General features: G+C 41.5%; 1 protein-coding gene and 1 long non-coding RNA gene across 6 annotated transcripts in view; one reads left to right on the plus strand and one right to left on the minus strand.

Annotated features, from left to right (window-relative positions):
• Positions 1-12,288, minus strand: part of LOC109292441 — a 209,582-nt gene that overhangs the window by 173,945 nt on the left and 23,349 nt on the right. The window lies entirely within an intron of this gene.
• The window catches only part of EYA2 (EYA transcriptional coactivator and phosphatase 2), a 128,381-nt gene that overhangs the window by 57,599 nt on the left and 58,494 nt on the right, over positions 1-12,288 (plus strand). For 3 of the 4 annotated variants that reach the window (XM_019509856.1, XM_019509858.1, XM_019509860.1), the window contains 4 exons: positions 2,314-2,381; positions 6,634-6,811; positions 10,043-10,170; positions 10,647-10,730. In XM_019509856.1, coding sequence (XP_019365401.1) covers positions 2,314-2,381; positions 6,634-6,811; positions 10,043-10,170; positions 10,647-10,730 — 458 coding nt within the window. The remainder of the gene's footprint in view (positions 1-2,313; positions 2,382-6,633; positions 6,812-10,042; positions 10,171-10,646; positions 10,731-12,288) is intronic. The other variant, XM_019509857.1, reaches the window with a different exon arrangement.

The following is a 12,288-nucleotide window of genomic DNA, read 5'->3' on the forward strand; positions in this document are numbered from 1 at the left end:
ACAGCAATAAACATGTTCTCATCACAATTTACACATAGAGCACGAGTCCCTCGAGGTAATTCATCCTCCTCTTGACAGCTTTAATAAAGGATGATGGATCATTTTAAATTGACAGTTTAGAAGGATCAAAAATCCTCCCCCTCTCCCTGTATTGTTTTGAGCTCCAGTATACGAGAGCCGTTTTGTGTTCTGTGAAAGTTGTATTTGCCTGTAAGCACCGGGGTCTGGTACTTTCCTCCCCACAATGTTGTGAGCTGCTTGATTTCTATAAGAATCTGTTCGTTCTAGGTGGTAGTAGGCACATAAAACACATACCAAGAAGTGACTACAGTTGTGGGGGGCTCATTATGGGGGAAATGTCTAGCTGATTGAATTGTAGCTGCTGGAATCCTCTTCTAAGCTTGTCCAGAGGGGAGCATTGTCACATATATTGGAGTTCTTTGCACCCTACAATAACGCAAGTAGGAGGCAAAGTTGCTGCAGGAGATGCTTCAATTTACAAGAGCATTGGGGTATGCCCCACTGGTCTAGGTCTTCAGTGGTCTGCACCAGCTGAAGACAACGGCTGCGCTGCATTCATTCTTTCCTGACCTGCTTGTCCTAAAAACCAGGCCTGTTCTGTTACTCCCAGATTCTCTCTGGGGTGAATGTATTTCACCAAAAAACAAACAGCTGTACATATCTTAGGTCCTGGTTGTATGAATATAGCATCTGAATCTGCAGCTCTGTTGGAGAATGAAGGGAGGGTGCCCAGAGGAAGAAATGGGAGAGTCGAAGGTACATGGGGCCATAGTGGAAGTTTAGTTCTTCACAATTCCCTCCTCCACCTCCTTTTTATTCTTTTCAAGGCTACAGGACAGCAAATTAGTTCTGGAGGCAGATCTTCCTTCTCATTTCTTTTTGGCATGAGATTTATTTCTCACTGCATGTGCTTTGTGACTGCACTTGGCAGGCTACAGTTTGTTCAGCTGTCCGTTCCCCAGCTAACTGGGGTCTTAAAAACAAACCGGAGAAAGGACATCATGTGAAGACATTGAGAGGCATTTGCTTCTATGCTCTGGTTAAGGCAGCACTGGTCACAAAGGTCCCAATATTTAAAGGGAGAGCGTTTAATACAGCAAGAGTCAGAGTAAGAAAATATGACTTTCATGGATCTACAATTAGGCTCCTAGGGTTCTAGTCTCAATGCAAGGGGGTGACTGAATGATGTACAACCAAGGGCCTGCTGAAAATCTGCTGGAGCACAAAGACCACACCTAATTCACAGGTCACAGCTGCCCTAAATGTTCACCTGGAGCTAAGGCTGATTATGAGCTGCAACCTGAAATACTCTATAGAGCCTGCCAGCTTGCATCATGAGCTGCCTCTGTGTGTTAGAGGCAGCTTAGGGTCAGAGCTGTAACCAGCCCTGGGAGCAAGCATGGCTGCAAAAATTAGGAGGCAAACTTAATGGATTAAAGAAGGAACTCCCTGAAGAGTCTGTACGCTGGACTTGAAATAATTCTTCAGGACCATCTTGAAGACAGGAAGCAGCAAAATCTTCTATTTCGCCATTACTACTTCTCCTACCAGATGCCAAATCGTGAAGGGCTTTCCTTTCTCTTGCCACACCCAGCAACAAAATACATTGCATCAAAATTAATTCTCTCTACGGGTGGCTAGCTTGTGCTCCAGACATAAATCAAAGAGAATCATACAAATGTGAGCCACAAAGCATCCATGCCTCCAAGACTGTGCAATGATTCCATCGGCTGTAAACTTGGGAGTCTTTGCATAGTGTCTTGATGGGGACCAGAATAGCAAACTTCATCCTAAAATAACTTTGCACTTGGTCCACCAAGACCAAGATTCAAGGACACAGTTGCACAGTAAATGTTGTGTATGCCCACTCACCTATATGAACAACTGATAGGATGCACAACTAGAGGTATTAATTTTCATGAGAAGATTTCAGGAAGAGGTTTTGGAAGTTCTATCCTGATATATTTTGTAATACTGTAAATCATTTTATACAATGTCCCAAGTTGCAAACTTCCTTTGAATTACTGTTTGCCAGCTTCAGTGTGCTACTACTTCCAGCTCCATTTATATATTTTTAAAGTGGATTTGGTAGTTACCTTTGCATGCCTTTCACTAAGCAATATTCAATAGGAGCCCAAATTATGACACCAGAAGCCATTTTGTAGTTTCCACGGATTTGTGACATGGTGCTTTATGGCACCAAACTGGCAGGAGAAATGTACTTTTCCTCCTGTTGTGTTACTTGCATTCTAGGAATTTTGTTATATGCAAACATGATGTTATTTTCTTTAGGCACATCAGGGATTTACCAAGGAGCCAATGGCCTTGCTAATTCTGCAGGATTCAGCACTGTGCATCAGGTATGTTCTCAACAATTATCAGGACTATTCCTGGCCTTTATTTAAACACCCCAAATAAGAGAGATTCTCCTAATATTCACATATATTAGATTTCTTAAAATGTAGATCTGTTCACAGATACCCTAAATTATTTCTAGCGATACCTGGCCTAGCAATTGTCGTAACATAAGTTTGTTTTGGTTAAACACACGTATCCATGTGGACACACCAGTGGCTTGGCAGGGGTCTTTGCAACAGAACACAGACACAACTCTCTCCCTCCTCTGGCATTCCCTTCTCTGGAGCACTAGTTTGATTACAATGTTGAAAATATGCTTGTGGGAACCCAGGGTATCATATTAACAGCTTTTTTTTAAGTAAAGTTTTCCATCAGCTACAAAATGCTCCTCCGTTACACCCTCTTCCTCTGCTCTCTTGTCTTTATGTAATAAATGTGGAATAAACAATGTAGAACTGTACTACACAGAGCCTGCTGAATAATGAGCCACCTAAGCCATCTGTACTCCTTCTTATTTGGGTACAGACCTATTTATGGACATCATAACTTGCACTTGTTGCCACCATTTTACATGCATGTACGTGTGCCCGCAAAATCACACTGCGTATAAGACACCAAGACTACTTAATAGTAAAGACTGTAAGAACTACTCTTAGTTGCGTCTTTCATGAAGACATGGGAAGCAAGTCTTTTTGCAGCCGTGCCCTGTTCATTTCCAGTTCCTTCCCCACATGGAAGTTGCTATAATCCTCATGACAACAGCAGGTTATTTCATTATTATTTCATTTTCAGTTTAAGGATTTGCGATTTAGTAGAGACAAATAGAAGTAAAATAAAATATTTTAACTTGTGCCTCCAGTATTTTTGTGATGGATTTTAAAAGTTTATTTTCCATCTTTTTTTTTATACTGGAAACTTGGGTTTTACCCATTACTGAGAACTGTGTGGTGACTGACAACTATTCAGGTTTTCACAACAGATTAAAACTTGAACAATTGAGAGGACAACTGACTTCTGGCTAACACTTCTCTTAACACCAATGGCTATGGCAAACAAAGTGTTTATTAACAAGGGAAAGGTGTAATACAGGGGTAGGCAACCCCTGGCATGGGTGCCAGAGCTTGGAACACAAAGGCAGTTTGCTTGGCACGCACCCCTCTGGGCAGATGGTGGGGAAGGGGCTGGAACAGCACTGCCACAACAAGGATCAGGCACCTTGTGGGTCCCCTGCTGTCTGCCCTGGTATGCCATCTTGTAAATTGAGGTTGAGAGTCTTTTTGGCACTCTGCTCCAAAACGTTATTAACTCCTGGTGTAATCCACAAGGTTAAATGGTGAGAGTTCACAGGATACACCTTTGAAACCCCTAAAAAGTCCTCTAAAAAAAATCTGAGCAGGTCAGGCTTGGCATGGCATTCCAATTTTTTTTAAACAAACAAACAAACAGAGTTGGGGGGGGGAGGGAAGCATATGCATGTACAAAGGGGAAAAAAGTTAAATAATTCAGCCTCCTAGTAATCCTTTGTAGCATGAAGAAACAAAAAAACCCATCCCTGAATTAAGCTTAAGAAAACCTTGGTAAGCCACCTTTATTCCATGATTACAAGTCTCAGGACCTGGAGTGCCCACATCTGAACTACCTTTCAACAAAAAGTTGTTCTTTTTAAATTCCTTATTCTGGAACCTCTATTCACTCTCCCAAAATGAGGACTGCACTACCGATAATAGCCAAATCATTCTATCAGCAAGTGCCCCAGCATGCTAGATTGGGCCTTACAGGTCATTGACATGTGCTTCCCTAAACCATGAGTGTATGCACGCTGCAGTATCTCTCCATTCATAAAAAATTAAATGAGTAGGTCAGGGACTAAAATTTACAATGCCCCCCCCACCCCACATTTACATTTTATTGTACGTTTCAATATCTCACCTCACAAGGAAGGAACAGAGACTCAAACTAAAGGATTGGTATGAAATGCCTATGGATTCCTGAAAAGCAAAAGACAGATGGAAGGTATTTACTAGTATGTTAGACCTTCCAGCCTTGACACTGTCCCATTTAATTAATCTATGTGTCTTATCAAATCTTAGAGTACAGCGAATAATATAACTTATTCATCCCTCACTAAGAGGCTCAGACATTGAATCAGTCAGACATGAGCGACTAGTGCCTCCCGATTTTGGGGGTCTCCCAACGGCTGGTCACTGAGTGCACCGCCAGCACTTTCGCCACCACCGCGCCGCTGGCAGAACCAATTTCGGGGGGGGGCACCAGCCAAAGCACTCACTGTCAGGGGAGCACATGCCCCTCCTTATGCTTCACCTATGCAGTCAGAGGGGCTTGGGGCAGAAATTACACACAAACCGGTATAAGTGATCGGAAACCAGTTCAAACCTGTAACACAACAGAATTTCAGAGTACATAAACCTCTTTCAAAATGGCCAAAACTGGTTTAAGACAAACCTGGATGGATGTAGCATCAGAATTAACTGATTTAGGTTGAATTAGTTAATTGAACTTCTGTTCCAGATCCCCTCCAGATTCAAGTTAACTCACAGTCCCCCAGCCTCCCAGGATGTTTTATGCCTCTCTCACAAGCCTCACCTCACAGGGTGGGCTGGCTAGACTTGGCCCGAGCTGTCTGCTCCAGCCAAGCAGAGAGGAGTGCTCTAGCACACAGGTTCCCAACCTTTTTATCCTGAGGAATGGCAAACCGTGCACCAGAAGTGACTGTGGACCAGCAAATTGGATCAGCAGTGACCAGCATACCGAGTTTCATAGTTGGTAGGGTCGGAAGGGACCTGAGCAGATCATCAAGTCCGACCCCCTGCCATGGTCAGGAAAGAGTACTGGGATCAAACAACCCCGGCAAGGTGATTAATCTAGCCTCCTTTTGAAGACCCCCAGAGTAGGAGCAAGCACAACTTCCCTTGAAAGTTGGTTCCAGATCCTAGCCACCCTGACTGTGAAGTAGTGCTTCCTGATGTCTAGCCTGAACCTATTCTTAGTCAACTTACGGCCATTATTCCTAGTTACTCCTGGTAGTGCTCGGGGGAACAGGGTCTCTCCCATTCCCTGCTAGTCCCCCTTGGTAAGTTTATAGACAGCCACCAGACCCCCTCTCAGTCTTCTGTTATGGAGGCTGAACAGGTTCAGGTCCCATAGCCTCCCCTCACAGGGCCTGCCCTGCTGTCCCCTGATCATGTGAGTGGCCCTCCTCTGGACCCTCTCGTTGCCGGCCACATCCCTCCTGAAGTGCAGCGCCCAGAACTGTAGCCTGACCAATGTCACATAGAGGGGGAGGATAGCTGCCAGTCCGCAGTATGCTGGTCACTTCCAGTCCACAGTTTGCCAGTTTACAGTTGCTTCCAGTCTGGCAGCCAACCCTCCTGCAGACCAGCAGCCAACCCTTCATGGCCCAGCGGTTGGAAATGCCTGCTCTAGTGCCCTTCAGCTTCTGGCCTGAACCACTGCAGGCATGTGGCTGCATTCCTGGAGTCAAAAGTGAATGTCTGTTTACTTAGTTATCAGTTCAGTCTACGCAGCTTAGGCTAACCTGCAAAGATTGAACCAATTCAGCCTCAGGCTTTTTGACTGTCTGTACTTAGCCAGGGACTCACTTTGTTGAGGTCAGTTAGGTCCAAGGTTGCTTGCAATGTTTGTTTCCTAGATATGGCATTTCAGTGAGCTGGAAAGTGATTATTGTTACATTTTACCTAGATAGTTAAACTTTGGGAAAGGTACATCATTTAAAGATTTGTTCATTAGCCACAGTGGCTAGAAAATTTCAGGTGCTTGGAAATTTCTGCAAAATGTTTATTAGTTTTTCTTCTTCTGTTTTGTAATTAGTGTTACAGCTGTTCAGAAATCTATGGATAATCATGAGGCTGAGAGAGAGTGCAAACGTTTATACTTTCCTCCCCCTTCATTTTTTGTAACCTCCTTCTTTTACATTTCTTTTAAGGAAATTATTTACAGTGACGCTCAAACTTGCTGCTGCCCGTTTTGAGAAACTAATCCACAATACTCCCCTACACAAAGTTACTGCACCTGTACTCAAAAATGATGAGTGAATATGACAAAAAGGCAAAAGTTCTTTGGAAGAAGTATCTAGGAGCTCTGGGTATCTGTATGCCTAACTGAGAGCTGTGAGACCAACATCTGCTGAACCTATTAGCTTGCCTATTTGTTTTTTTAGGTACAAAGCCTGTGATACAGAATGGTTACTCACTGTCTCTCTCTTTCCCCCTGAAGGAATACTCATCCTATCCGAGCTTTCCTCAAAGCCAGTACTCACAGTACTACAGCTCTTCTTACAACTCTCCATATGTATCGGCAAACAGTATCAGTCCAACAGCTATCCCAACATCCACTTACTCTCTGCAAGAATCTTCACACAACATCACCAGTCAGAGCACAGAACCACTGTCTGGTAGGTCTAGCCATGCTGTTGTTTAAAACCAAACTGCAGTTTTGCAAGCTCAGTCATCTGGGCAGAAATACTGCAAATTTGCTATCAGATTTTTTAAATGTATTTGTTAACACCAAAAAATAATTGAGTTCACAGCACAGTTTTATTTATAAATCTGCAGTTTTTCATATGTAGTACTGTGCCAGCAGCAAAATGTGACTTCAGGTTTAGGGAAGACGCACAGATTTAGAGAAAAAAATCAGAAATTGTAAGCCCTATAAAGAGAGTTTATATTGCTTTTGTGAGTATTTCTACATTTTTTTTGTTTCAAATATATTCCTGATTGAGTGGTTTGATGTCCTTCCATAAAAGCTAACACAGAAAAATACAGATATTACTTCTGACGTACACATAACAGTAGCATTAATAGGTCACTGGTAGTAGCAATAAGCTCTAACCAAAATACCAATAAGCCCAATTATTGAAAATTTCAAGATTTACAGTCCATACTTGGTTTTTAAGCAAGTCTCTAACAGCTCCCTCTAATACCTAAATTCACAAATAATTATGTTAAAAGAATTTAAGAACTTGTCTCCCCGACAGCAACAAAAATTCAACAGAAAAGTTGAACTTAATGACAATTATGGATGCCACAAAAAGGTACCACTACCTTTGACATTATCCAGGAATCTCCTAGAGTGCTTAGTTCTTAAACTCTGAGGGCTCAAGTGGTTTCTGGAATTACTGACAAGTTGTTATCCTCCTGTACTATCTGAATGCAGTCTTCAAATGTCACTTCATTGGTAAAATTTTCATTGGCATGCAATAACATTTATATAAAATACCACATAATATGTGGATGATCACAATATACACCCATTGTATGGTCAGTTGACTTATGAAACAGAACTGAACATCTGTGCTTGTTCAAAAAGAAAAATAAACTAATACAGGTTTGGAAAAAAGAGAGAGATTGCAGATGGCTCTAAAAGTAGTTGGAGGATTTTCTGTTCCTTAGATCTTATCTCAGCCTTTTCAAGAAAGAGTGGTTTAAAAAGGTTTGATGAACAACCCTAGAGATAGGAGGATTGAGAAGCTACAAGTTAGCAAGGTAAAAAGAAAAATGTTTAAAGATTTGTCATTTAAGGGAAATGATCTCAAGAGGAGTTTATGAAAGTGAATCCTATCAACATTGAAACGTTACATTGTATTGACTTACACTTTGCCAGTGCTCTGAAACTGTTGCCTTCTCTTAAACAGCTAAACTAAATTAAAAGGCACACTTATTTAGAAGCATCGTAGAGCTGCATATATTTATGTGTACTTGTTGAAAAACATCCTTTTTGATAAAGACAATTCACTAAACATATCTTGGTAATTTTGCTTTTTTTCTTCTTAAAACCTGAATCATAATTTCTTTCCTTCCTCCCACTCCAGCTTTTCCAGGGAGAGAGGTGAAAAAGAAGGAAGAAAATACTTTTTAAAAAAATACACAAAAGCAAGTTTAATATATAATAAACATGGTAGAAAAAAATCTCTTCATATATTTTTTTTTGCAGAAGTGACCTAAATAAGTGATGTTTGTTCCAAAGGTTTTGTGTTAGAATTTTTATATGAAGTGATGATTTTTTTAAAAAGGAAGATACCCTTTTACAAATTTCACAATTCAGTTGTTTTGGTTTGTTTTTAAATGATTGTAAACTCTTTTGAATTTTTGACCAGCTCGAACACAAAACCTTTGGAACAAACATCGCTTATTTGGGTCAGTGGTCTCCAACCTTTTTATGGTGAAGATCACTTTTTGGCATCCCTCTCCCCACCCCCCTGGACAAGTTTCCCCAGTTCTGAGCCCACTCACCTAGCCCAGCCCGAGCAGCAGGGTCATGGCTCAGCCCAGTCACGTGCCTCCTGCCACTCCCGATCATGGAGCCTCAACTGTCAGAGGCTCCACGATCGACCAGTCGATTTAATAGATTTCATAGACAATTCGGGCTGCAAGGGACTCCGGAGGATCATCGAGTCCAGCCCTGATCAGGATCAACTGGTTGGTGACCACTGATTTAGGTCATTTCTGCAAAAATATTTGTCCCTACCACCATGAAGAGAATTTTTTTTCACCATGTTGCTACTTGTGTAAATTTAAAGGTTTTGCAGCTTTAATTATTCTAGTATAATTAAAGCAACTATTCTCCGTTCCCCCCCATCCCCTCCCTCCTCCTGCAGTACAAGCACTGTTATACTACTATAGAAGTGCTTATACTGTTTAGGAAATTAAAAAAACCCCAAAAGTTGACAGCCAAATTACTACTTTTATACTGACATAACCACATGTGCACTGGAACTCTTTGGCATAAACAGATATCATTTTTGGAGTGCATTGGCTGGGCTGGGATGTGTCCTGACACAGCTGATCTGCTTCACTGGTGTCCATAGGCTTCTCTGGGACCATTGTCCTGCAGGTGGGGTCTCTGCCACTCCAGGTCTTTATGGGCCTGATCTTGTGGGATGATGGCCATAGGCCAACTCGGGGTATGGCAGCATGATGCACACACTGCAGGGGGATTCTCATGGTATGCACCTACAAACGTGGAGGGGGGCAGTCCCATAGGGGCTCCCCTCTTCATGCTTGTAGAACATGTCCTTACTAGAGGTTCAGCAATGAAAAATGCATGCCCCAGAAATCTTGAAGGCATATAGGATTGGGCTTCTGAAACCTTGGAAATGCCTGCCTGAGGTGGCTGAAGAGCAGAGAAAGCCCTGGGCTGCCTGCACTCTGCCACCATAAGATGTTGGCCACAAAAAGGCGGCACAAACAGTGACTAGGAATCCCTGTGCTCACAAATGTGGGCATTTGTGGCACAATAAAGGGCAAAGAAGTCTGTTCACTTGGGTTTTATGCTGCCAAATTTTTTTTATAGCAGGCAAAGTCCATTTGCAGCCTGCCTTACGCACATGTTTCAGAAACACTTACTCCCTTACTGAGCATACCTAGTTTGGTGAAATTCTTACTGTGTAGGCCAGGTTTTGGAAGTGTGGGCATTGCACTGGGTGGGTACTTGGAGGGGCATATTTTCCCACCTGAGACTGCAGTGTGTGGAGGTGCAGCATCTTGAGAGACTTTCCATGAATCAGTGTTATTCCATCTGTCATACCTTTGCCTTAACATAGTTTTCTTGTATTAAAAGAAACACTTGCAAAGGGGAATAGATAGTGAAACTTAGGCTTTTACTGGCATGCCTTTTCTCACAACAGGGGAATATGCAGCAACACCCGTAAAAGATATAGAAGCAGACAGGCAGCACCGAGCATCTGACGGAAAGGTACGAGGCCGATCAAAAAGAAGCAATGATCCTTCCCCCACTGCTGACAGTGAGATTGAGGTAACAGTGCTAATTCCTTGTTTGTTAATAAATCCAGCCATGAAAAACCGTGGCACTGATTTGCGAATAATTGACTAGAGAATGATCAGAGCAAAAATGATATTAGCTAGACATTTGGATCTATAACCACAGTTAGTCAGTTTAAAAAAAAAAAATCTGTGGACAAAATTCTGGACTTTGACATCTTTTGATTCTGTTGTTCTGTTCTCCTGGTAAGTTAAGTCATTGATATTTCCATGCGTGCTGGGGCAGCAGGCCGACAGAACTGATATTCCTGCGTGCCTTTCTAAGAACTGATTCTTCTTTTTTTATTTTTACCAACTTTAAAGAGGCATCACTGATTGAAGTAGGCTTTTCTTTTTTATCATAAAAGATGTATTCAAGTAAAATCTTTTCCTAATTGCATGCAGTCCCGCAAACACTTAATGTATGGATGTATTTGTCTCTCTTTCACCCCCACCCTTCTTTCATTACAGCGTGTGTTTGTGTGGGATTTGGACGAGACGATAATTATTTTTCACTCCTTGCTCACAGGAACCTTCGCATCCAGATATGGGAAGGTAAAATTTTAAATAATCTCTTTTAACATTACTGTTTGTCCAATTGCAATGGGTATTGTGGGGGGCTGTTAATAAGGCATCTTTTCAAACAGATGCTCCTGTTATGCTCAGACAAATTTTGCACTATAAGTCTTGTAGTATTTCCCTCAAACATGTGAAAATTTAATTTAGGTTTCCCATCATATTGTGTGTAGACCCTTTTCTTCAAAAGCTTGCATTGTTCAGTTGCTAATAGACAGGACACTGAACTGTTGTTCTTTCAAAGACATGTCTCCTAGGAAAATCAGTTTATCCAGCAGGTGGGAAATAGTAAGTCTAGCCTGAACAAGGTAATGTTTTTCTGTTGGTCTATTGTTTTCATAAGAATCACAGAGTAATATAAGAGAAAAACCCCAATATATATATTTTCTCGAGAGACCTTTTCCTTTGGCCAACCCACATACAGCACTGTATCTTCCAACCATTTACCTTAAATAGCCAACTGAGACCAGATATTTTTTAAGGCATTTAAGAACCTGGTGGTATTTTCACCCTTGGCATACTAGCTACTTCTCTGCTTCATTAGGTACCTAAATACCTTGGAAAATCTGTCCCCCAAACTGATTATGTCATGTATGTCAGGAATCTGTTCTGTAAGTATTAGAGGAAACTTTGAAGTACTTGACCTTGGCTGCTGTGGAATTCTGAAAACATGGTACTTGTATTTAGAGTTTTGTGGTTTTTTAGGTATATGGCGGTTCCCTTATTTATAATAGTTTGATCACTTCGAGTTACATCATGCCAAACATTTTTAAATGAGGAGGAATAAAGACAATACCATTACCTAATTTAAGGTTGATGACCTATTTGGCAGCTGTTTCTGCACATAGCTTTAAACACTGCAGCTTCATGAAGAGATTGGAAAATAATCCTGCTTCTCTTTAGCAAGTAGAAATATGATTTGACATCATTTTATGGCTTTACCAGCTGTAGTTGTTTTATGACGGTTATAACAAGCTGGATGTGTAATTAGTGAGAGAGATTTATTGTCCACTGTTAGATGTGCACAGTTGTAAAGGATATAAAATGGTGTTTGTGGTGCAGAAATCCACTGCAGCATGTGGAATACCAATAACACTTTTAACAGCACCCTCTGAAAATCAAGCACACATTTCCAAGCAGGGATTTGTTCAGGCCTATGTTGTACAAAATAATTGAAATGGTTACTTTTCCTACTGAACATAATGAATGAGACAGTTTGCAGCAGACACTGTGTAAACTCTCGCCTTGTTGTATGTAAAAAATAGAAAAGGAACAGGCAGGATAAGGAAAAATAAACTTATGCAGAATAGGCCTGCTGTGCAATCACACTTAGCACTGAGTTTGGCTATTAATAGTTGATGAAGAATTCCTGTTCTGTCTTGGCAAAAGAAGTGTGCAAGTGGATGGGAGGAGGGGATGGTTGGGGAAAGAGCAGTACTGGAGAAAGGTGAGTCGTAGTCCCCCTTACTTAGCCTCTCTGGCCCCAATACTCTTCCATTCCTTTATAATGCTGTAGCTTCAACAGCAGGTAGAAAGA

Source organism: Gavialis gangeticus, unplaced genomic scaffold, assembly GCF_001723915.1.
Source record: "Gavialis gangeticus isolate Ggan-Ray unplaced genomic scaffold, GavGan_comp1, whole genome shotgun sequence".
Taxonomy (NCBI): domain Eukaryota; kingdom Metazoa; phylum Chordata; order Crocodylia; family Gavialidae; genus Gavialis; species Gavialis gangeticus.